The following is a 26,613-nucleotide window of genomic DNA, read 5'->3' as shown; positions in this document are numbered from 1 at the left end:
CACTTCAAATTTTTTTTTTTTTTTAACGTTTATTTATTTTTGAGACAGAGAGAGACAGAGCATGAACAGGGGAGGGGCAGAGAGAGAGGGAGACAGAGAATCCGAAACAGGCTCCAGGCTCTGAGCTGTCAGCACAGAGCCCGACACGGGGCTCGAACTCACAGACCGCGAGATCATGACCTGAGCCGAAGTCGGACACTTAACCTACCGAGCCACCCAGGCGCCCCTGTCAGGTTGCACTTCAGTGGAGATGGTCAAAGCTTGTGTGAACTGGTTACTGCAACAGTGGCTGGAGTAGTGGGGCCAGGAAGACTGTGGATTGGACACAGTCCATAATACATGTATATGTAAAACGTGCCACAGGGCGATTTGAGCTAGAACGTGTAGATAGACCTGGGTGAAAAAGTTCCAGTGTTGGACAGATAACTCAAAAGGCCTGTTGTATAACATAACAAGTAGCATCACATTCCAGTGGGAAGGAAGGAAGCTCATCTCATGTAATCCTACTGGCTTCTCCACTCTCCTCAAACGTGGTTCTGTGCTGGGCTCCTGATTAACTAAGTTTTCTCTCTTATTCTCCATGCCACTGATCCCAATCATTTGTGGCCTTCTGCAGACTAAAAGCATAATTACTGAACGCTTAGAGCTCTTCCTTTGGCCAGGCAATAGCCCATGTCACTGCTTCCAGGACTGAGCCAAGTATCTGAAAATCCAAGCCCTCTGTCTGGGCCTGCTGGACTTGCTTCCATCAGAGCAATGGCTTTGGGAATACTAAGCAAGTTATCCTGACCAGGTACCTCCTCTCAAGGAGAGAGGGGTGCATCATCTGAAGTCACAGGGACAATTGGTGCTCAGTTAAAGCCCATAAGAATTAGAAACCAGGATTGCCACAGAAATACAAAGGACAAAACAAAGTCAATGAACAATTCAGATTTTAAAAATAATAATTTTTCTACCACAGATAAAGATGAAAGCAAGAGTAAACCTATGATCTTTCTTATTCTTGGCAATAGCTCCTCTCTCTCAGAGTTCCCTAAACATTCTCATAAATTCCAGAAGAGCTGATGTTTGCCAAAGAGAATTATTCTACTTAACACCTAGTCGAAGTGATGGTGAATGAAGTCGGGCAGAGGGCCCTGTTCTCTGTCAAGAAGTAAGTAGCACAAGTAATCTTTCTCCTAAGTGTTTATCATTTAATTGCTTTTCCTAAAGGGTTTTTAGGTTGATGGAGGCTGGATGCAACACAGTATTAACAGTACCTGAGGTTGTGTGCCATTGCCCTAAAATCAGGTTGGAAAAATGCAGGCATATCTTGTTTTATTGAACTTCACTTTGTTGTGCTTTTTACAAATTGAAGGTTCAAGATGTCAGCAGAGGAAGTAACAGCAGCTGTGGTGGAAATAGCAAGAGAACTAGAATCAGGTGTGGAGCCTGAAAGTATGACTGAATTTCTACCATCTCCTGGTAAAACTTGAATGGATGAGGAGTTGCTTCTTGCTGATGAACAAAGAAAGTGGTTTCTTGAGATGGAATGTACTCCTGGGGAAGATGCCATGAAGCTGAAGATTGTTGAAATGACAACGAAGGATTTAGAATACGATTTAAAGTTAGTCAATCAAGCAGCAGCAGGGTTTGAGAGAATTGACTCCAATTTCAAAAGAAGTTTTGTGGGTAAAATGCTATCAAACAGCATCACGTGCTGCAGAGAAACAGTAAGGGAAGGAAGAGTCACTGAATGCGGCAGACTTCATTGTTGTCCCACTTTAAGAAATTGCCACAGCTCCCCAACCTACAATAGCCTCCATCCTGATCAGTCAGCTGCTGTCTGTGATTGGCTGAAAGCTCAGACAATGGTTAGCAGTTTTTTAGCAGCAAAGTATTTTTTTAATGTTTATTTTTTATTTTTGAGAGCCAGAGAGCATGTGCACAAGCAGGGGAGGGGCAGAGAGAGAGGGGGACAGAGGATCCAAAGCAGACTCTGTGCTGTCAGCAGTGAGCCCGATGTGGGGCTGGAACTCACGAACTGTGAGATCATGACCTGAGCTGAAGTTGAATGCTTAACCGACTGAGCCATCCAGGCTCCACAGCAACAAAGTATTTTTAAATTAAGGTGTGAGGGGCGCCTGGGTGGCTCAGTCGGTTAAGCGTCCGACTTCGGCTCAGGTCACGATCTCGCGGTATGTGAGTTCAAGCCCCGCGTCGGGCTCTGTGCTGACAGCTCAGAGCCTGGAGCCTGTTTCAGATTCTGTGCCTCCCTCTCTCTCTGAAACCTCCCCCGTTCATGCTCTATCTCTCTCTGTCTCAAAAATAAATAAACGTTAAAAAAAAAAAAAAAAAAAAAATTAAGGTGTGAACATTTTTTTTACATATAATTCTATTGCAAACTTAATAGACTACAGTGTAAACATAACTCTTATTATGTACCAAGAAACCAAAAAATTAATTTGACTTGCTTTTTTGTGATACTTGCTTTATTGCAGGGGTCTGACCAAACCTGCACTATCTCGAGGTATGCCTATACACCTGTTTTCTCATTTGATCCTTATAAAAAGCCCATGAGATTGATATAGGATGACAAAATGAGAGGTTTCTCAGAAGTCACATGTCTTCTTGGAGTCTCAGAAGGACCCACCCCAGAAAGTCTCACCTTGGGAAGAAGAGACTTAAGTATAGTTGCTCAAGAAGCTGTCAGAGACACTGGAACATCATCTCTCTGCTGGGCCAGCCAAAGGGCAGCAGCCAGGCACCGGATTAGCTCTTTTTACCTCAGAGGAAGTCTCATATGAGAAGCTCTTCTCATGAATGTGTGGGGGTGTGGGAATAGGCTGCACGCATCAAGGATACAGTACTAAGTGCATACAATGGTAGCAGCATTCCCCAGGGCTTGTCTACTGAAGAGCTTGGAACCATTTAATTACCATGTAACCTTTGATTAGGAACAAAATAATTCTGAAAATTCCAAATGTCATTAACCAAACAAGAAAGCAGCATGATATACAACACACTTTAAAAATTGGTGAAAGGAAGTAGAAAATTCTAACACTGTATACAATGTAGAACATTGTATCTACACTCTAACCATTGTAATACAACATAATAACCCCTAAACTCTTTAGCCATACTAAAAATTCATCAACATCTGGAAGTCTAATCCTCCCAAGTCTGGGCAACAGCAGACTGGATGAAGGCCTCTATTTCCCTCTTCAAAGATTTTTGGCAACTGCTATAGAAAACAAATAGATGAAATGGAGAAAGTGGATAATGGGGCTAATCACTGAAAGAAGTGAGGCCTGCCCTATGAGAAATGTTACAGAGAGCCCTTCAGGCTGAAATGAAAGAATACTAGACAGCAACTCAAATCCACATGAAGGAATACAGCACATGGATAAAGTGAACAACCTAAGTAAATATAAAAGACATTAATCAATGAAAATGAGGAAATTATTGCCAACCCTACAGAAATAATAAGGATTATAAGAGAATACTATCAACAACTGTATGCCAATAAATTCGACAATGTAGATGAACTGTATAAATTCCTAGAAACACAAAGATTACCAAAAATGACTCAGGAAGAAACAGAAAATCCAAACAAACTGAAGTAGAGAGATTGAATTAATAATCAAAAACCTCCCCCAAAAAAGAAATGGTGAACCAGATGGTTCTACCAAACATTTAAAGAAGAATTAATACCAGTCCTTCTCAAATTCTTCACAAAAATAGAAGAGGAGAAAATACTTCCTGACTCATTCTATGAGGCCAGCATTACCCTGAGAGCAAACCCAGACGAAGACTTCAAAAGAAAACTATACATCAATATCCCTTATGAGCATAAATGTTAAATATTCCATAAAATACCAACAAACCAAATCCAGCAGCATAGGAGGATTATATATTGTGACCCTGTGGGATCTATCCCAGGAACACAAATATAGCTCAATGTAAAAATATTAATAACATAATACAACACATGAATAAAATGAAGGTTTAAATAAAGGTCATATCAATTGATGCAGAAAAGTACTTGACAATATTCAACCTACTTTCACGATAAAAGACACTCATCGGGGCGCCTGGGTGGCTCAGTCGGTTAAGCAGCCGACTTCGGCTCAGGTCATGATCTCGCGGTCTGTGAGTTCGAGCCCCACGTCGGGCTCTGTGCTCACAGCTCAGAGCCTGGAGCCTGTTTCAGATTCGGTGTCTCCCTCTCTCTGACCCTCCCCCGTTCATGCTCTGTCTCTCTGTCTCAAAAATAAATAAACGTTTAAAAAAAAAAAAAAAGACATTCATCAAACTAGAAATAGAAGGGAACTTCCTCAACATGATAAATGACACCTGTGAAAACCCTATTGTTAACATTATACTCACTGTTGAAACAAAGCTCTCTCCCTAAGATCAGGAACAAGACAAGGAAGCCACTTGCTACTCCTGGAATTGTATTGGAACTTCTGGCCATAGCAATTAGGCAAGAAAAAGAAACAAAAGGTAGCCAGTTGAGAAGGAAGAAGCTACAGTAATCAAAACAGTGTGGTACTGGCAGAATGACAGACATAGAGACAAAACAGAATAGAGGGTCCAGAAATAAACCTTCACATATGTGGTCAAGAAGGTGATTTGCAAAGAAAGTTCCAAGATAATTCAAGGGGGAAAGGATAGTCTTTTCATCAATGAAAACAATATTGAAATATCATTTTTACCTACCCATCCTCCTCTCTGTATAAATGCAAAGAAATGCATAGAATATTTTTCTAATATTAATAGCAATGTTTTAGATGGTAAGATTTAGGGAAGCTTTTCAGGCATTTATTATACTTTGTATAGAGTTTGCATTTCTTATAATGAGCATGTATAAGTTTTGAAGTGGTTTTAGTTAAAAAATAAAACTGGAAGTAAATATGCAAGATGACAATAAAGAGGAATTTTTTTCTTCTTTGTACTTTTCAGCATTTTTTAACCACCCCCCAACCCTCTCCCAAACCATCACCTATTTTTTAGTGTATTTTGATTCTTGAAATAACACACTTCCAGTTTTGCATTTTTCCTTCACATTCCTGCATCCATCCTTATCTCTGATTTCCCAGTCCTACCCATGTTCTAGGTTCAGCTCAAACACATCCTCTTCTTGGGCGGCACTGGAGCATATTGGCTAAGTGCCCACAGTGGGACACTGCTGGAGCAGATGTGCGGTCCAGCAGGCCCAAAAGTAGGTTTCTCCAATTACTAGCTCTATGACTTTAGGCAAGTCACTTAATCTTTCTGAGACTCGGTTTCCTCCTCTATAATAGAACAGATGATCTATCTCACTGGGGTTTTTAAAGAATTAAGTTAGATCATAACATGTAAAGTGCTCAACAATAATAAATTTGTGTTGACAATAATAATACTGTTATTCCTCCAGACCTCCCTAAAGCAATCATTAGCTCTACAAATAGTCAGTCCTTATTAATTCAGTTTGGTTCCATGTGGGAAATTATAACTACCTTTGGGAGAAATAGTTTTACCCATTCATCCCTTAATGAAAGCCAGAGCCCTCAGGAAAACATACTTCATGATGCCCACACCTGCTTCTTCCTCTTTTTAGTCCAAGCAAACTAATGGTATCTAGGCTTCTTGAAAGCTTGGTTTAAAAAAAGGAAGAAGGATGGGGTGCCTGGGTGGCTCAGTCGGTTAGGCATCCAACTTCAGCTCAGGTTGTGATGTCACCATCCATGAGTTTGAGCCCCGCGTCAGGCTCTGTGCTGACAGCTCGGAGCCTGGAGCCTGCTTCGGACTGTGTGCATGTCTCTCTCTCTGCCCCTCCCCTGTTCATGCTCTGTCTCTCTCTGTCTCAAAAATAAAATAAAACATTAAAAAAATAAAATAACAAAAAAAGGAAGAAGGAGATGGGGAAGAGGAGGAGGAGGAAGAGGAAGAAGAAGGAGGAGGAGAAAAGAAAAGGTAATCTCATCTACTATCAGCCTCCACACTTCACAATGAGATGGGTATGGGCTGTCTGAGGTCTGTAATTAGTGAAGGAAACATTGTTTGACTTATCAGAGAGGTCAGTGTTCAAATACTCATATTGTAGTCATGATTTCTGTTCAAGCCTGAGGTCAGCAGGATGAACCAATGTTGGACTTGAACATATCTGCCCTATCACTCTTTACTCCTGCAAGCTACTGGGGACTGCAGTCTTCATGACAGGGTCATCCTCTGGCAGCCAGCTCTCGAAAGGCACCTTGCTCAGGGAGACAGACATCAAAGTAAGAGTGCCTTTCGGAGTACCAGCTTCTTTTCCTCCCTGAAAGACAGATTTCCATCGGTGTTGCCAAATATGTAAGTACTTTCCTTTAGGAACACTTATGAAAGACTATGTTTTCACAGGAAACCAGGGCCACCCAAAGCAAAAATCTTCACCTTTAACTGTTTAAGAACAATTGCCCACTCGCTTTCTATTTGTTTACTTTTTCCTCCTCCATAAGAAATTTAAAGGATATTTTTGCTAGTGGTAGGTTGTATTTTTCCAGAGGCAAACAGTTTTAGTTTTGAGTTCTAAACTAAGGTTTGGAGACTGTCCGTGGAACAAGCATTTTACAAAGAAGACCAGACACGAGCTCACGCAGAGGACATAGTTGGATAGTTCAGAAGCAAAGCACAAACACGTCTCAGCAGTAGGAAAGCAGACATGGAAATTCCCTGCCCACCTGACACCTCATCCAAGATGTGCAGAATCGAAGCCCTGCAAAATGTGATCCTTTAACACAAGTTCTCCAGCTCAAAGAAAGGGGTCATTGTGTCAGTTCAGGTCCTCCTAGAGCATATGCCAAGATGGGATTCAACACGCAAGAACTTATTGAGAAACATGTTTATGAAGGGTGAAGGGCAGAACGAACAGGAATAGTCAGACTCAGATTATGACGCAGGTCTGTCTCCTGTGAAAAGGGGAGTGGAAGGAAGGAAGATTGGGCAGCAAGAGCTTCAAACTGCAGATGAGTTCTGAGAAATTATTGACCACACTGATGGAAATTCCCGCAGTACAGATTGCCTGTTAGAGGAGGCCCACCTTGGGCAGAAATGGCCTGGCTCTGGTACCCCCACTGTGTTCATTCATTGGCTAGGAGCAGCCAGAGAGCGTGTAGCCTTGTGTGAATGTTGCAGCACATCTAAAGGTGTGGTGGCCCAGGTGCCTGGGTGGCTCAGTCGGTTAAGCGTCTGACTTCGGCTCAGGTCATGATCTCACGGTCCGTGAGTTTGAGCCCCGCGTTGGGCTCTGTGCTGACAGCTCAGAGCCTGGAGCTTGCTTCAGATTCTGTGTCTCCCTCTCTCTCTGACCCTCCCCTGTTCATGCTCTGTCTCTCTCTGTCTCATAAATAAATAAACATTAAAAAAAATTTTTTAAATAAATAAATAAAGGTGTGGCGGCCAGTGGCTCTCAGCTATGTTCTTGGTAGAAGGTTCTCTGGAAGAGTGATCTGTATAGGTATACAGCTACCACAATCATTCACTCAATTATGCATCCTAGGAGTCATGACTCTTATCTTATCCCTATCTCTAAGACCCAATCTACTGGCAAGTTCCTAACCATTTTACCTCCTAAATATCCTTCATGTCTGTCCATTTCTATCTCCTTCACCACTACCACCATCATCTTGCTCCCATCTGGTGACCATCTTTCTTTTCTTTTCTTTTTTTTTTAATGTTTATTTTTGAGAGAGAGAGAGAGAGAGAGAGAGAGAGAGACTGTGAGCAGGGGAGGGGGAGAGAGAGAGGCAGACACAGAACCCAAAGCAGGCTCCAGGCTCTGAGCTGTCAGCACAGAGCCCCACATGGGGCTTGAACCCATGGACCGTGAGATCATGACCTGAACCGAAGTGGATGCTTAACCGACTGAGCCACCCAGGTGCCCCCAGAACAGTCTTTTAAAAATAGAAATCAGGGTACCTGGGTGGCTCAATTGGTTAAACTTCCAACTCTTGGTTTCAGCTCAGATCATGATCTCAGTTTTGTGAGATGGAGCCCTGCATCAGGCTCTGTGCTGGCAGTGTGGAGCCTGCTTGGGATTCTCTCTCTCCCTCTATCTCTGGCCCTCCCCCACTCACTCTGTCTCTCTTAAAATAGGTAAATAAAAACAAAAAAAAAATACAAATCAGATCTTCTTAAACAACATCAGTGATCATAGGATAAGGACCTAAGTCCTTAGCATGACCTTCAAGGCCCTGTTACAGCTTTAGCCTCCTGTGGACTTGGGTTGTCCTTCCTCTCTCTGCTCCCTCTGAGCATCAGATAGATATCTGATAGATATCAGATAGACAATCTAACCTGCTTCCAGTTCCCCAAATGTTCCAAGTTCTTTCCTGCCTCTGGACCCTTGCATATGTTGTTCCCTCTACCAGTCATCTCTTCTCCAATCCTATGCCCCTTTACTCAGTTAACTAACCCTCATTCCTTTGCTACCAGTTCAAATATCATTTCTTTCTGCCTTCTTTGACTCTCACACAAATCAAAATCCTTTGTCATTCTCTCTCATAGTGAATTAAATGCACTTTTGCAGCATTTAGGATGGTATTCTAAATTTGACTAATTATCTGATTGACTACTTCACTATAAAGTGTGTTTTCTGATAGCAGAGACTATGTGTATTTTTGCTCATTATTGCATTGTCAGCATTAGCAAAGTGGTTGCATTTTGTAGTTGCAACAAAATATTTGTTGAAAAAAGGAAGTATCTAAAAGGGTTAGTTGATATATATTTTTTCCTTTTTATCTGAGTCACTCCAAGCGTTTTATTTTCTAACCAGCGAATTCTATTTCTTTCTCTTTGTATTGTTATCCAGCTGTGTTGCATGATCTCTCCTCACGTCTACTCCCACCCTTCGCCCATGGTAAAATCTCTGAGGGCTGGCCTTGGACTTGGATTTTGGGTCTTTGCTGATAAGCAATGCAGGCCTGGATAATGTGCTTGTTGCAAAACTTACTGTAGCACAAGATTTTATTCTAGAGTTAGAAGGCTAGGGAGGTAGGAAGGAAAAGAAAGTGAGTTGCCTCCCAAGAGTTGGGATACAAAGTTGTGCTTTGAAAGTTAAATTATAAATCAAACCCATCAAAGCAAAAATATACAAAATGCCCCCTTAAAGAGAAATAAGGGCTCCAGGACCTACAAGGTGTAACAGTACTGTCACTTAGTAAGGCCTTGCTCTACCTAAAAAAGAAATATGTTCATCTGAGGAGGGACAGCCCAGGTGGCATAATAAGGAGAAATTAGGTGATACAGGTGGGGCTGTCCACCAGCCACCATCTCCAAGAGAAGCGCTGGCCAGGACAGCAGGAGTGAGTGGCCTGTCCTCACAGCAGCTTGTTTGACCTCTGATGTGGAGGAAGATGCACCACGCTGTCCAAGGCTGATTAAATCAGACAATTCACTCTTCTGATTCTGACTTCAAGCTCACCAAGCCACCTTTCAACAATTAGGTTCCAAATTGAACAGTTACAAGAAGAGAGTGCAGTCACCAAACAGTCTCATGTTCCTGACTGTTTTGCATCTAACAGTAATGGTTAAGCTCCAGGTTTTGGAATCACATGGCCTTTATTTGAACACTTATATACTGTACTTACTAAGCTTGGGAATTTCCTTCATCTTTTGTACCTCAACTGAAAAAAATATCACAATATACTGCACGATTACAGGGAGAATTAAATGAAGCAATGCATGTAATGTACTTAGCATACAGTTTAGCAAACAGTGAATGAAATCAGGAAGTTGGCATTCTGATTTTCTACAACATAGATTTTTAATCAACACTGGAACACTGAAAAGATGAAATTTTGTATCCCATAGTATCAAAGACCAAATCTGGACTCTGGGAAATTACCAAGCTGATAGACTATATGCTAGCCTTTTACCTCTTGGCACCTCTCTGGTCACATGTGTAACATCTTGTAAAAGGTAACCAGGACTTGGCTTTATCTTCTTGGATCTCTACCTCTCTTTTCCTAACCCTCATCTCCCAGACATACTTTTTATGCAGAAATAGATTTACCTCTACTTTGCTCTCGTGGAATCAAGAATGATTATCCTATCACAAGGAAGAGCTCCAAGGCTTGCCTTGATTTTTTTTTTTTTCTTTTTCCTTTTCCTTCATACTACAGACCAAAAGCATCATCTCCTGGAGGGGGAAACATGGGCTCTTATTTTTCTAAGATCATCATTTGGCCTGCTTCACTTCCCCATGTGCTCTTGAGGGAAATACTGCAAACACTTAGAAACCCACAGCATGAGTCACAAATCAAGTCCTCCATCATGCAGGGAACGTGCCTGAATTTCAAAGAGGCAAACCAAAGTGACTCTAGCAGATCAGGCAGTTAATTCGTTTTTCTGTTCCAGTTATCAGACTGCTCTATGACAAAAATGAACAAACACGTGGCAAACTGTGTTTGGAGTATGGAGTCTTAGCAACATTTTCCAAGTAGGACGGCTTACAAAAAGTATTTTCAGATCTCAGTAACTGATGCAGGACAGGGCTGTGGGGACTTGTGTCCAACTTCAACTGCAGCGGTGCTCTAAGAGAACTTGGTCTACTGGCATAATTATAAGGGCAAATTGTCAGGCTGAGTGTAAGGTGCCTTCCAAAATGACTGCAGTGCCTCCTCAGTCCTTCTAAGTCATGATAACACAGTCCAAACTTTGAAAACTATCTTATTATCATAGAGATCTCCAATTATATCAACTGACATTAGAGAAAGTCTATCAAGCATCCAGAAAAACAACAAATATTTTCTCCCTTACATCGGTTCATTTAAGTCCTACAACCTTGACGGAGGTATGGTTATCATCCTCATCCTACAGGGAGTAAATACTCTGCCCCAAATCACACAGCCAATAAGTGATAAGCCTCTAAATCCTTGGGTATTGATGGGCACCAATTAGTCCAGGGAGTCCAAGTCTTAAGCTTGCTGTTCAGTTTTTCTTAATCAAATGAAGAGCCCCATTTCCTTGATACCACTGACTTTTTATTTCTCCGCTGACCCAGGATGAGGAGCCTGGTACCTCATGGTCACGACCAGGCTGTTTGAAGCGACGGTGCCTCCGACTTGGCAGAGAGACCAGTGCGCATGCCCTGGGGACAGGCCGACCCCTGCTGGCCCAGCGACCCCACCCGAGACCCCTCAGAGGTTTGCTCCTGGTCACCCAGGCCAAACCCCCCTCCGGACGCCAGAAACCCACGAAGCGCCGCCACCAGCCCCGAAGCCGAAGCAGGCGCTAAGGGGCGGCCTGGGAAGCAACCCCGATGGGCCGAGGCACGGTAGGCCGCGCGGGCGAACGACGGCGCGCGGCGGGCCTCTCCACCTGCTGCCCGGACGCGGCCCAGGCCCCGTCCCGCGGAGGTGTTCGCGCCAGGCTCGCTCCGGCGCCTCAAGTGGACTGGGTTCCCGCCCGAACGCCGCTCGGCCGCCCGCGTGCAGGCCCGAGACCTGAGCCCCCGCCTCTGGCTGCCAGCCCGCGCTCCGCGTTCACCGCGCTCGGCCAGGGCCCGCCTCTCGGCAGTTTTCGCTTTCGCTTTCCTGCCGCTGTTGTTGAAGAAAATGAAAGTGACCGTGGCCGTGGCCCGGGCCGGCGCAGCTGCCGTCGGGGCGAGGGACGCACAAAACGGCGGCGGTCGGCGAGGAGCCTGGGAGCTGGAGCCGCTACCCGCGCCAGACGAGGTAAGCGCAGCCCCGTGGCGGCCGCCTCGCGGGCTCCTCCTTGCGGACCCGGCGGGCGGGACGCCAGGCGGGCCTGTGACGCACGGGCGGGTCTTGCGGGGGGCTCCTGCCGCGGGGCTGGGGTGGCGGCGACGCGGCAGCGCCCGGGCCTGCAGGGCTCTTGTCCTCCGGGCTCGGCTGAAGACCACCTGAGGGGGCTTAGAGCAACGTACCAAGGATCTGGCAGCCCGGGGCCGAGGTCGCACCTCGGCAAGACAGGCCACGGTTCCCATCGCACGTTTTCTTTTTGTACGACGCCACCGGTCCCCCACCCCCCACCGGGCTTCAGTAAAAATCGAAGTGGGGGTTGTATAAAATGCTGAGCAGAGTGCTTCACCTGAGCTCAGCAGGGAGGAACTCATAATTTACCCCTTCGTACCTGTGAGACTCCTCTTCCCCACTCAGCTCCACTCCTCCTGTAGTTTGCCTTTCTACGTTTTACAGATAGTGCGCACTTGGGCGCACCTGGGGTGCCTTCCAACCGTTCCCTGAACTGGCAGGCTTGCAGCTCGCCTCTCCTGGTCATAGGCATGGACATCAGCTAGGCCAGGCCGTCACCCTCTCCCCAACGCTCTGTTCGTGAGAAGACAGGGGCTCGCTCCAACCCTGGGGCTGGCGATAACGGTCGGGGACGGGTGCACTCAGGGACTGAGTCCTTCCCAGACCAGGAAACCTTCTGTCCACTGCATCTGCCCGCAGAAGGGTGAAAGATGAGTGCTCTGGTCCCGTTAACGCTAAGTTGATCGTGGGGTGCGGGAACTGGGCTCCACCTCAAGGCTGTGGACACAATCACTGGGAAGACATTGGGGCGGGGGGGGGGGGGCGGTGAGATGTGTAATGTCCCCAGGGGTAAGTGAAAAAGGCAAGACAAAAGAAGGAATATATCTAGGGTATGTATGTATGTGTATGTATGTGTGTGTATATATGTATATCCCAGAAAGCCAGTTATGTGGGACAAGCATACACTGTAGAAGGCACTAAGTGTTGAAAGTAAAGTGGCTTACTTGACTTATATTCGAATGATGACGGTTTTTGTAGCCAGTACCGTGAACCCCCTTTTAATCAGCGTTTGTCTCAATAAAAATGAATTCAGCCTAATCACATGGATCTGATCATAAGGCCCATTACTAAAACAAAACTTGAATAATCTTAACTTTTAAAATAGCCATCCGAATTTGACAAAAGATGGCATAAGGTCCTGGTTTTTTTTTAATTTTTTTTAACATTTATTTATTTTTGAGAGGGAGAGAGAGAGCACGAGTGGGGGAGGGGAGACAGAGACAGAGAGACACTCACAGAATCTGAAGCAGAATCCAGGCTCTAAGCTGTCAGCACAGAGCCCCATATGGGGCTCAAGCTCACTGACTGCAAGATCATGACCTGAGCCAAAGTCTGTCGCTTAATGAACTGAGCCACCCAGGCGCCCCCATAAGGTCTTGATTTTTTTTTTTTCTTTTCTTTTTTTTTTTTTTTCAACGTTTTGTATTTATTTTTGGGACAGAGAGAGACAGAGCATGAACGGGGGAGGGGCAGAGAGAGAGGGAGACACAGAATCGGAAACAGGCTCCAGGCTCCGAGCCATCAGCCCAGAGCCTGACGCGGGGCTCGAACTCACGGACCGCGAGATCGTGACCTGGCTGAAGTCGGACGCTTAACCGACTGCGCCACCCAGGCGCCCCAAGGTCTTGATTTTTAAAGCATGGAGGTCTTCTCCAACCTTGCTCCAGGGCGGTGTTGAGTATTAATTGCTTTTAGAAAACAGCCTTTATCATGAGGCAAAAAAATCAGATTCTTGGATTCAGTCAGTTATTCCTTTTCTTCTGAATTCCGTAATGTCCTGTTCTCTCCCTCCTGTTAACTAAAGTTCAGCTGTAGTGGATGGTTCTCTCCCTTTGCTCCCCTGTCTCCTGTCTGCAGGGGGAGGAGGTGGTGTAGTGGGGACAACATCCACTACATTTCTACCACCCTGTGTTCTTTCTTCCCTGGAAACTGAATTACTCAGCTGGAGACCAACAAGGCTCTGGCTTTCCCACTACCTTCTTTTCTCCGTAGCTTTATGTTTCATTGAGTTAGCCTCCAACATATGATGGACTTTCTTAAATTTTTCACTGAAAAGTAATGCATGGGATTTTATTTTTCTTAGTATCTCAGGTCTCACAAATTTAATTGCTCATATATCTTAGTTCATGGCATACTATAATCCTTGGTCCATTTTGAGTCTCTCATTTTATTTCACTTTGTTATTTCCTCCCTTTATACTCCATTTCTCTCTCAACACCCTCCTCCCCATGCGCACACAGACAGGAGGCCATGCTGGCATATTTGTTCGTTCTTCCAAAGTACATTTCATTATATCATCTTAGAACACGTATATCTTTGAAACATATGTCATGTTTTGCTTTTGTTGCACTTAACTAAATAAATACTATTATGCTATAAATCTCATACTATTTCTTTTTTCCCTTCCACATTATGTTTTTGAGTCAAACCATAATGCTGTATGTAAGTCTAATTCATTACTCTTGGCTGTTGCATAGTTTTGTATGAAAAGTATACACCACAAGTACTTAACAGCCTCCTGGGGATAGACATCGGTGGCCTGTAAGCCCTTGCTTGCATGAACAGTTCTGCACCAAACGTCCTTTTGAGTATCTCCCTGTTGCCTTGTGCAAGAATTTTTTTGATAGACAGATATGGAACTGTTGGTAAAAGACTGTTGTCTTTTACTAAAAACTGCTACTTTGTGCTGCAGAATGACTTCATCGGTTTCCTCCCACCAGGAGTGCATGAAAAGTCACTTTTCCAACAGCTGCTGGCACTTACTATTATTTAATTTACTAATTTTTGTCAAACTACTAGGTTAAAGCAGTACTCCATTTCTGTTTTAATTGAGCATCTCATCATATTGTTTTGTCATTTGTGAACTGCCTATCCATCTAATTTGCCCTTCTTTTCTTTCAGATTTCTGATATTTTTCTATATGGGGTTTGCATTTTGTTCCTTATTTTTTTGTTGTTGTTTTTATGTATTGTTGTTTATTTTATTTAAAACCAAGTTAGTTAACATATAGTGTAGTAAATGGTTTCAGGAGTAGAATTTAGTGATTCATCACTTGTATACAACACCCAGTGCTTCTCCCAACAAGTGCCCTCCTTAATGCCCATCACCCATTTAGCCCATCCCCCCACCCAGCACCCCTCCAGCAACCCTCAGTTTGTTATCTGTATTTAAGAGTCTCTTATGGTTCCTTCTGTATTGGTATCCTTACATGTTAAAGTGTTAGTCCTTTGTCAGATGTGGATGTTTTAAGTCTTCCCCTAGTCTTGTCTCCCATCTGTTAATCTCACATATGGTCTCCTTTTTATTATTAACTTTATTGAGATATAATTTTTATACCACAAAATCCACCTATTTAAAGTGAACTCATTGGTTTATAGTACATTTACAGAGTGGGTAACTATCATCATGATCTAATTTTAGAATATTTTTATTACTCCATTAGCAGTCACCCTCCAGTTTCTCTCAATATGCTCCTCCCAAGCCCTAGGCAAGCACTAATCTACTTCCTGTCTGTATTTGCCTGTTTCTGAACATTTCATATAAATGGGGTTCTACAGTATGTTTTTGTTGTGACTGGCTTCTTTCACTTAGCATAGTGTAGTGTAGGTTTATCCACATTATAGCCTATAGCAGTAATTTGTTCCTTTTTATTGCCCAATAATATTTCCTCATGTGGGTATACTGCTTTTGGTTTATCTGTTTATCAGTTGGTGCACACTTAGGTTGTTTTTACTTTTTGGCTATTATGAATAATGCTTCTGTGAACATTCATGTACAGTTTTTGTGTGAACACATATTTCCATTTCTTTTGGATATATACCTAGAAGTGGAATGGCTGGATCATATGGTATCTCTATGTTTAAACTTTTGAGGAAGTCCCAAACGGTTTTCTAAAGCAGCTGCAACATTTTACGGTCTTACCTGCAGTGCATGAGGGTTCCATTTTCTTCACATCCTCACCAACACTTGTCTGTCATTTTGGTTATAGCCAACCTAGCAGGTGTGAAGTTGTAGCTCATTGTGGTTTTGATTTATGCTTCCCTGATGGTTAATGATTTTGAACATATTTTCATGCGCTTACTAACCACTTGTATATCTGTATCTGCTTTGGAGAAATGTCTATTCAGATCTTTTTTTTTTTTTAATGTGTATTTATTTATTTATTTTGAGAGAGAGAGAGAGAGAGAGAGCAAGTGGGAGAGGCAGAGAGAGATGGGGACAGAGAGAATCCCAAGCAGGCTCTGCACCATCAGGGCAGAGCTTGAGGTGGAGCTTGAATTCACGAACCGTGAGATCATGACCTGAACCAAAATCAAGAGTTGGTCGCTCAATCAACTGAGCCACCTAGGTGCCCCTATTCAGATCTATTTTTAAAGTTGGATTCTTTGTTTTTTATCATAGAATTGTAAGTTATTTCTATATTGTTGATATTTATCCTTTCTCAGATGTATCAGTTGCAAATAGTTTCTCCCATTCTGTGAGTTATCTTTTCACTTTCTTGATGGTGTTCAATTTTGTTGATATCCAACTGATCAATCTTCTCTCTTACCTGTTGTGTTTTTGTGTCATATCTAAGAAATTCTTGCCTAACTCAAGGTTGTAAGGGGTCACTCCTATGTTTTCATCTAAGACCTTTATCGTTTCAGCTTTTACATTTAGGTCCATCGTCTTCTTCTTCTTTTTTTTTTTTTTTAACATAAATCTTTAAACTTCCATCCTCTTTCTCTTACCTACCTGAAGATCAAAAAGTTTTTCTATATTTTCTCCTACTAACTTTGGTTATTCTTCTACATTTACATCTTTAACCCAGTTGGATTTTGTTTTTATTATGGCTTTGTAATATATCTTAATATCTACCTTTTTGTTCTTTTTCAAACTTTTCTTAGCTTGTCATGGATTTATTCTTTAATAAATATTTTAAAATCTGTAAAGTTCACAGAAGTCTTTCTGAAGTTTTGATTAGAAATTAATTGAAATCATAGGTTCATCTGTAAAGAATTGACACCTTTTAGTGTCATGCCATCTCACTTGTGAGTATGGTCTATCTCTGCATTTATTCATGTTTATTTTATATACTTTAATACAGTTTTTCAAATTTTCTCCACAAGTCTCTTATACATTCTTTATTAAGATAATTCCTAGAGAGGTTCCTGGGTGGTTCAGTCACTTGAGTGTCCAACTCTTGATTTCGGCTCAGGTCATAATCCCAGGATTGTGGGATTGCTCAGGTCATATTCCCAGAGTTGTGGGATCGAGCCCCATGTTGGGCTCCATATGGAGTGTGAAGCCTGCTTAAAATTCCCTCTCTCTCCCTCTACCCTTTCACCCGCTCCTGGTCTTTTGCTCTCTCTTAAGAAACAAAAATTCCTAGATTCAATAATATTACTATTGTAAGTGTTTTTTTTTATTTTGTCACATTGTTATGGGTTACACTGTTACATATCTTCTCTCTCTCTCTCTCTCTCTCTCACACACACACACACTCTCTCTCTCTCTCTCTCTCTCTCTCTCTTTGTCTCTCTCTCTTTGGTTGGTTACTGTTGGTGTGGAGAAGTGTAGTCAGTTGTTTTTAAGTTAGTCTCATATCCAACTACCTTTTTGAACTCCTATTAATTCTAATAGTTTTTCTGTGGATTCTCTTGAGAGTCCTGTGTGAAATAACTATACCAGTTGCAAACACTGACAACTTTTGACTCGTTCCTTCCAATTTTATACTTGGTTTTACTTTTTATTATTTCCTTGTAGTGGTTAATTTTTCTATAATTCTATTACATGTTGGTGGGGATAGCTGGAATCCTTGTCTTGTTCCATTTCTTAAAAAGAATATATGGGGGCGCCTGGGTGGCGCAGTCGGTTGAGCGTCCGACTTCGGCCAGGTCACGATCTCGCGGTCCGTGAGTTCGAGCCCCGCGTCAGGCTCTGGGCTGATGGCTCGGAGCCTGGAGCCTGTTTCCGATTCTGTGTCTCCCTCTCTCTCTGCCCCTCCCCCGTTCATGCTCTGTCTCTCTCTGTCCCAAAAATAAATAAAAAACGTTGAAAAAAAAAAAATAAAAAAATAAAATAAAAAAAAAAAAGAATATATGTAGGGGGCGCCTGGGTGGCTCAGTCGGTTAAGCGGCCGACTTCAGCTCAGGTCACGATCTCACGGTCCGTGAGTTCGAGCTCCGCGTCGGGCTCTGGGCTGATGGCTCAGAGCCTGGAGCCTGCTTCCGATTCTGTGTCTCCCTCTCTCTCTGCCCCTCCCCCGTTCATGCTCTGTCTCTCTCTGTCTCAAAAAAAAAAAAAAAAAAAAAAGTTAAAAAAATTAAAAATAAATAAATAAAAGAATATATGTAGTTTCTCTATTAAGTATGATGTTAGCTATAGGTTTGTATCCCTTTCCTTAGGATCTGAGATATCAAGGAAAATAGATAAAATTCATGCATTAGTTTCCAATGAAAAATTTTGTAAGAAAATGCATCAATATGGGGCTAAAGTAATGAATAATCAAGCGATGAAGGAAAGAGGGTAGTGGGGAAGACAGGGGTTTGGTCTCCTAATTCTGTTTCAGCTCCCAAAAGCTGGTTCTTGTTTTGTTTAAGGCATTTATTTTTTAGTAGTCTCTATACCCAGTGTGGTGCTTGAACTCACAAACCCGAGATCAAGAGTTGCATGCTCCTCCAACTGAGGCAGCCAGGTGCCCCTTGTTTTTGTTTTTAACACGAATTAGCATTGAACTTTGTCAAATGATCTCTCTGTGTCTGGGGAGATAATCATCTGGGGAGATAATCGTCTTCCCCATACCAGTTTTCAATGTATTATTAGAGTGTATAATCTTAGCTACTGTAACAGCCCCAATGTTTCAGTGACTTAAACCAATAATGCTATTTATTTATCACTCAAGACGCAGTCGAAGGTGTTGGGAAGATAGTAGGCTCTCCTTCACTTAGTTGTTCAGGAGCCCAGTCTCTTTCTTGCCAGTTGCTTCCCCAACTGCTAGGACCTAAGTCCTTTAGCGAGTTCTCTATGATGGCAAGAGAGGACACATATCACTACTCCTCTCATTCCGTTGACGAGGACTAGTCACCTGGTCCCACGTATTTTAAGGTGGCTGGGAAGTTTAATGGTATTCCCAGGAGGCAAAGGACAACAGAGAGATGTTGAGCAGTAGTAACTTCTTCCATAATCCATTAATGTAGTGAATTACATTGAGAGATTTTCTGACTTTGAACCATTTTTTAATATTTTATTATGATATATTCTTAATACTTTTTTGGATTTGGTTAGGTAATATTTTATTTGGGTGTTTGGCATCCATGTTTAGAAGTGAAACTGGCCCATATTTTCTTTTTATGAACAGTCCATATTCCAAATTTCAAAATTATAACAACATTAAGTTGGGTGATGTTTCCTCCTTTTTTTTTTTTTTTTTTAATTTTCCAGAGTAACACATTTAAGGAAAGAGTGTCCATTCTTTGGAAGGTAGTAGGATGCTCTTGTAAAACGTCATAGCCCTGAAACTTTATGGACAATAAGTTTTTTAGATTACTTTGGTTTTGGAGTGCCTGGGTGGCTCAATCGATTAAGCATCTGACTCTTGATCTCAGCTCAGGTCTTGATCTCTGGGTCATGAGTTCAAGCCTCATGTTGGGCTCTGTGCTGGGCATGAAGCCTACTAAAAGAATAGAATAGAATAGAATAGAATAGAATAGAATAGAATAGAATAGAATAGAATAGAATAACTTCAATTTCTTAAATGGTTATTCACATTTTTATGCCAATTTTGGCATTTTTTTCTAGAAATGTATTGATTTCATCTTTGTTTTCAAAATGTATTGTCATGTAGTTATTTACAGTTATATAGTTATTTATAGTTATATAGAAAAATACAGTTATATTGTTCTTTTATAGGTTTTTAAATGTCTGTCATATTTGTCATGCCTTTTTTTTTTCTGTAGTCTTTTTTACCCCCATATTATTCTTGTTCTGTCTCCCTGTGTTCAAAGAAATACTTTGATCGTGATGAGCCATGATACATAGAATTGTTGAATCACTGGATTGTACACCTGAAACAAATATAAAAGTGTATGTTAATCATACTTAAAATTAAAAACTTAATTAAAAAATAAATTCAAATTCAAAAAACCTCACAAAGAAATACTTTTATTTTATTAATCACCTTTATTTTTTGTTCTGTGTATCTTCTATTGCACTGATTCTGCCCTTATATTTATTATTTCATTCCTTTTTATTTCTTTGGTTATATGCTATTTGTAATAGATTCAGGGTAGGCACTTGTAAAGTGAGATAGGAAAACCCGCTCCTGTCTCCTATAATCGCACTCTTTATAGGCAACCACCATTACCAAATTAGTGTTCTTCTGGATCCTTTTCTCTGCTTATGCATTTTTCTGCAACTTTTCTAAACTATGAATGTCCTGGGCCTCTTTTTCTGGTGTGTACACACACACACACACACACACACACGCACACACACACATCCATTAAAATGGTATATCATAATTTATTTATCTGTTTTCCAACTAATAGGAAATTAAGTTGAAAGTCTTGGTTTTTTAATAGTAGAGTTTAATTGACATGCAAGTAAAACCTTGGTTTACGAGCATAATTCATTCCAGAGACATGCTTGTAAACCAAAGCACTTGTGTATCAAAGCAAATTTCAAGAACCATCGGCTCAGTTGTGATCACGTAACATTTGGTGTCATGTACTACTCATATTGCAAGACATAGCTCATTTATCAAGTTAAAATTTATTAGAAATGTTTGCTTGTCTTGGCACTGGCAGAACAAGTTACTCACAATTCAAGGTTTTACCATATATTTATTTTGGGCCTTATTTCTGCCTTCTTGTTTTGCCAAATATTTATCATGAGTTCTTCCTTTTCTTTTTGTTCTTATGACTTTTTCTGGATTAATCAAGGTATCTGTTTCCATTCCTTCCTTCTTTTTTTTTTTTTTTTTTTTAGTTTATTTATTTATTTTAGAGAGAGGGAGAGGAAGTGTTTACTTATACAAGCAGGGGAGAGGCAGAGAGAGAGAGAGGGAGAGAGAGAATCACAAGCAGGCTCCATGCTGTCAGCACAGAGCCAGATGCGGGGCTCGATCCTATGAATAGTGAGATCATGACCTGATCCAAAATCAAGAGTCACACGGATGCTGGGGCGCCTGGGTGGCGCAGTCGGTTAAGCGTCCGACTTCAGCCAGGTCACGATCTCGCGGTCCGTGAGTTCGAGCCCCGCGTCAGGCTCTGGGCTGATGGCTCGGAGCCTGGAGCCTGTTTCCGATTCTGTGTCTCCCTCTCTCTCTGCCCCTCCCCCGTTCATGCTCTGTCTCTCTCTGTCCCAAAAATAAATAAAAAAGGTTGAAAAAAAAAAAAAATTTAAAAAAAAAAAAAAAAAAAAAAAGTCACACGGATGCTGAACTGACTGAGCCACCCAGGCACCCCTCTTCTTTCTTTTTATTTAATGAGTTGGAATTCTTTAACTTACAGGGAACCCTCTTTAATTTCTTAAGCATAAACAAATTTATGTTTTCCTATAAACACCAAAAGTTAATCAGAACCTCTAACCTCTTCCCAAACATAAGAAACTTTTTATGTTTTTAATTCTCTTCTCCCTTACTTTCCCTCATAGGTGCAAACACACATTAAGTGTCTGCCCAGGAATTACTGAAATAATCTGGAAGCTTCCTGTTGTTATTAATTCTTCATACTTCAGAATACACTTTTCTTTTTCTATTTTAGAAATCTTTTGTTAACAATTGCATTCATCTGTACAAGTGCATTAAACTGCATTTGTGCAGTGGCCCTATCACATTAGGATAGGAAGGCTCACACATATGTTTCTTTTAGAGTTTTCATTGACTTTCTGAATTATTTATAGTGATTGGTGTCTCATGAGTAATGCTTCTCTGGCTTCCTTATTTCTCAAAAGTCTACTTTGGAATCCATGCTATTCTGAGCCTCATTTGACCTTTGCTGGCACAAAAACATTCTGAAGTATTTGCAAATGCTAGTCACTTCCTCATGTTTTACTTAGTTTACTTTAGCTTGGTTAAACCAAGAGCAATATCAGTTTGTGTAAACTTACCACTAACTGAAGGTTCATGTAATCGTCTTGCCCCAGGGTCAGAGACTGGCTAGAGGAATATGAAAATCACTTTGAAAATTCAGCTGGTGAATATCTTACACTATAACGCTTAACGTTTTAACATTTGTGTTTATAATACTTAACTATTTGAAGTTGGAGCCAAGTGGGCACTCTTACATTAAAACTGTGGTGAAACTAATCTGGATGGTGTTTATCAAAAGCTTTTTTTTATTGTAATTTTTTAGAGATTTTATCTTTAAGTAATCTCTACATCCAACATGTGGTTCAAACTCACAACCCCGAGATCAAGAGTCACTTGCTCCTTCGACTGAGCCAGCCAGGTGCCCCTATCAAAAGCTTCTTAAAGTGTCGACATCTTTTATTGCAATAATTCTACTTCTAGAACTATATTCTAAGACATGTTCCTATGAGAGGTGATGTCAGGTGGTGCAGGGTAATTCCAGGTGGAACACATATGTGGCGTCGTCTCACAGGATTCGCATATTGAGAAAGTTATTCATTCCCTGTCAATTCCTTTTCAGTGTTCTGATCAAGGGAGGGAGAAAGCTGTCAGTTTGGTGCCGCTATGTCTTTAACACCTCTCTAAACTTTCCCAATCTCCCTTTTGATATCAAAGAATGAGCAAAAGGATAGCAATATCTTAACTATATTTTCACAACGGTTTTTTGTTTTCCATTGTGTTTGTCTGTAAGATTGCCTTCCTTTATGACATAAGATGCTGGTTTTCCATTTATAGTAGTAAATAAAGTTTGCTTTTAAGATTCATTTATTATTTAAGGGCAGGAATTAATTAATTTAAAGAGAAATATTAAGTATAGTACATATGGTATTTAATTTTGGTGAAATAGTTATGGTGATGTATGGATGACTAAAACGTGCAAAACATGACACTAAAGAATAATCAGAGCTTCAGATACAGATTAAAAAAATTTTTTTAATGTTTTATTTATTTTTGAGACAGAGAGACAGAGCATGAGCAGGGGAGGGGCAGAGAGAGAGGGAGACACAGAATCGGAAGCAGGCTCCAGGCTCTGAGCTGTCAGCACAGAGCCCGATGCAGGGCTCGAACTCAGGAACTGTGAGATCATGACCTGAGCCGAAGTCGGATGCTCAACCGACTGAACCACCCAGGCGTCCCCAGATACAGATTTTAAATGGAATGTTCTTATATAGGAAGCTGTTCCTCTCAGTGAGACTTCTGCTATCAGAAAATTGGAAACCAGGGCGGTCAGGTGGCTCAGTTGATTGAGTGTTTGATCTTGATTTCGGCTCAGGTCATGATCCCAGGGTTGTGGAATCGAGCCCCACATCAAGCTGGGTTGGAGATACGTATGTTTAAATTTGAATGTCTCCTTGCTAGGTTTACAAAACCTCTGTTGGGAAGAAAAATATGTTCACTGCAAGGTCTAATGCTTGGCAGAAACAATTTCTACCTTTTGCCTAGTAGAAATTCCCAGCAAACTGCAGAACTTTTTTCTCGAAACTCTTGGATTCTTTTGTGGGAATGGGGTCAGCAGGTCCCTATTGAGAGACTAGATGATGTCTCTTTCTGAGAGTGGTCTCACTGTCTTGGTGCAGGCTTCCTCTTTCTACAAAGGATTCTGGGCCCTGGCCAGGGCCAGACAGCCTGGTCCTGAGCCTCAAGAAGGCCTATTGCAGCATTCCAGTGACATCTGCCAGGTTGTAGCAAGACCTTTGACTGGCCAACTCCCCCTTTCCTAGGGTCCCTCAACTCCTCTCCACCCCCAATGCCACCACTGCTGTGATTCAAATTGTCACATCTCTTGCCTGGATAACACAGTGACCTCCAACTGGTCCCTACTTCTCATTACCTCTTGACTATTTTGTCACAGAAGCCAATGTGTGTTAGTCTCTTGTGGCTGCTATAACAGATTACCACAAAGTCTGAAGGTCAAAGTCCTAAAATCAAAGTTTCATCAGGGCTGTGTTCCTTTTGGAGGCTCTGGAGGAAAATCATTTAGTTGCCTCTTCCAGCTTTTTGAGGCTTCCTGCATTCCTTGGCTCATGGCTCCTTCTTCCATCTTTCGAACCAACAAGTCTTTCTCAGGTTGTACTGCTCTGATGCTCCTCTTCTATAGTCACATCTCCATCTGCCTCCCTCTTGTAAGGACACCTGTGATTACATTGGGCCTACCTGCATAATCCAAGATCATCTTCCCATCTCAAGATCCTTAATTTATCACATTCTGCCTTTCTCCATGTTAGGGGATATATTCACTACTTGCAGGGATTCAGACATCAACATCTTTGGAAGGGCCATTATTCAGCCTACCACGTAGTACAGCATTTTAAAAACACACACACATCCAATCACATTACTCCTCTGCCTAAAATTCTCACGTGGTGCTCCAGTCCTCAGAGGATGCAAGCCTCTCAGGGCTGGGGGTGCCATACAAGGGCTGCCTCCCCATACATCCTCTCTCCCTACCCAGCCTCTGGCTTGCTGTCTGTGTTCCAGCCTTTGCACGTGTTTTTTACCCTACACTCCATTGCAGGTCTTCCCAAGGCTTCAGACAAGATCAGGCCTCTTTAGGATGCTCTCATAGTGGCTTGTGCCTTTCTGCTGTCACACTTAACCACAGGTCGTTATACCTTTGCATTTATTTCAGTGATCATTTGATTAATATATGCTTCTCCTATGTGAGTAAGTACTCCATACAGGCAAGGACCATGTGTGGGTTTTGCCCTTTGTTGGATCCCAGCACAATGTCCTGCTTATGGTAGATGGTTAATAAGTACATGGGGATAAATGAATAAGTGAATGCATATCAATGGTTTTGTCATCACCCTCTGTTCCCTTACCCTGCTGCTGCTTCTGCACAGCGTTTATTGCTCCTTCTCTTGTCATATCCCTCCACCAGAATGGAAGCCCACGTTAGAAGGGACTTTGTCTTTTGGGTTCATTCCAGGTCCTAGAGCAGTGTCTGGTCCATAACAGGTGCTTGATAAATGAGGGATGCATGATATGCAGGATGCTCAGATCTTCTCTCAAAGTTTTCATAGCTGACCCCTCTTTGAAATTGGCCATTATCAAGTTCTTCGTTTTAATTATTCAATGATAACTTACTAATCAGGCAAAGCAGCAGAGACCTTTAAGATATTCAATTTTTTAAAAAGTTTATTCTGAGAGAGAGTGAGCATTTGTGTGAACAGGGGAGGGGCAGAGAAAGGGAGAGAGAGCAGGTTCCCTGCTGTCAGTGCAGAGCCAAACTTGGGGCTCGATCCCACGAACTGTGAGATCATGACTGGAACTGAAATCAAGAGTCACACACTTAATGGACTGAGCCACCCAGGCGCCCCTAAAACATTTTTGTGAGGATTAAATGAGTTACTAAATGTAAATCATTTGGAGCAGTGTCCGGTACTTGGTGAGCTCTGTGTAAGTTTGCTTGTTGTTGCTATTAAGAAATGCTTGAGTCCTTGATAGTTTACAATTTACAGTTCTTACTATGTCGTGACTCTGTGGTGGGATCACAAACTGAACTGAGTGGGTTCTCCTGGCTCCTGCACCTGGGTGGACCCAGCTGTTGCAGCTGCCTGTGGACAGGCCAGGGGTGGGAGTGGGGGAGGGCAGTTGGTAGGCACTTCAGATGGATGATTTGGTTCATGACTTGTGCTTTTTCTTGTTTTGCCTGCAGATGGCAGCACGCCCTGGACTTGTCTGCACCGCAAGCAGCCCTGAGGCTGGACAGCAGGGAGACAAGAAAATGGACTCCCCTCTGCAACCCGCAATGTGAGCAGTTGTGCGAGGATTGTTGATGTTCTGTTTCGACCCCATTCGCCCTCCACAGATAATAATTCTAAGTTTCCTATTTGGGAATAAGAGTACTTTCTGTCCAGAAGGCTAAGGCCATTGTGCTGCTTCTTGGCATTGTGATGAGATCTAGGAGAGACTTCCTGATTTTCAGCACCTGCTTGGTTTGATGCTGTTCTTTCCTGACTTGCAACCCCTTTAGGGCCGTGTGTGACAGGGATTCTGTGACAGTTTCCTTCAGTGTCACTAGTCCTTCTTTGCAAGGAGCTTGATGATCCCTGTCCTTCATCCTACCCTCTGCCTGCTTTGCCCCAAGACTCTGTGTGTCAGGTACTGCTATGCGGTTTATATCTCATTTGGCCCCCACAAAACCCTGGTCAAATAGCAAATATTATTCCTTTGTTACAAATGCAGAACCAGGGCCCAGAGATTAAATTATGTACAAAGGTGATATGTGGCAAGCCAGGGTGTGCAGCCCAAGGTCTCTGTCACTCTTGCCTCTTATCAGAAAATGAGGCTGGCCACCTATGGGTAGAGGATGAATCATATTTGTGCTTGTAGACCAGAAAAAGGAACAAAGTAGAAGTAATGGAAAACAAAATTAGAGTCCCTAAATAACCTCACTCTCTTAAATCTACATCCTAACTTCACATAATCCTATTTTTCTTTATTTCTTTTAACCTGAATTATTGACACACTAGCAAAATTTGCCTTTGTTACTATTTGCCTTATGCATATCCTTGTGTACTTGGCGCAAGGTAGCTTTATGGTTCATTTGAAGGGTCTGGAACCTCCATAAATCAGACAAGTGGGAAGAGTCTTCCTCTGTGTGCAGAAGGTCTGGTGACCCATCTAAGGGTGCACACGGTGACGACCCTGAGCGCCCTGAGTGTGACCCTGTCTCAGCTTACCTCTGATGACTGGTACAACCCACAGCTGAAGTGTCGCCCA

The 26,613-nt window shown here is 42.2% G+C and overlaps 1 protein-coding gene across 1 annotated transcript in view; it reads left to right on the top strand.

The window, feature by feature from the left end:
- The first annotated feature begins 11,087 nt into the window (after nucleotides 1–11,087).
- The window catches only part of LOC132681576 (uncharacterized), a 67,324-nt gene continuing 51,798 nt past the window's right edge, over nucleotides 11,088–26,613 (top strand). The window contains exons 1-3 of the mRNA XM_078432485.2: nucleotides 11,088–11,147; nucleotides 11,283–11,678; nucleotides 25,547–25,641. Of these exons, the coding sequence (XP_078288611.2) occupies nucleotides 11,088–11,147; nucleotides 11,283–11,678; nucleotides 25,547–25,641 (551 nt within the window). The remainder of the gene's footprint in view (nucleotides 11,148–11,282; nucleotides 11,679–25,546; nucleotides 25,642–26,613) is intronic.

The sequence above is a fragment of the Panthera onca genome, chromosome A1 (genome assembly GCF_046562875.1).
Source record: "Panthera onca isolate mPanOnc1 chromosome A1, mPanOnc1 haplotype 2, whole genome shotgun sequence".
In the NCBI taxonomy this organism is placed as follows: Eukaryota; Metazoa; Chordata; class Mammalia; order Carnivora; family Felidae; genus Panthera; species Panthera onca.
This window is presented reverse-complemented; position numbering and strand designations above follow the sequence as displayed.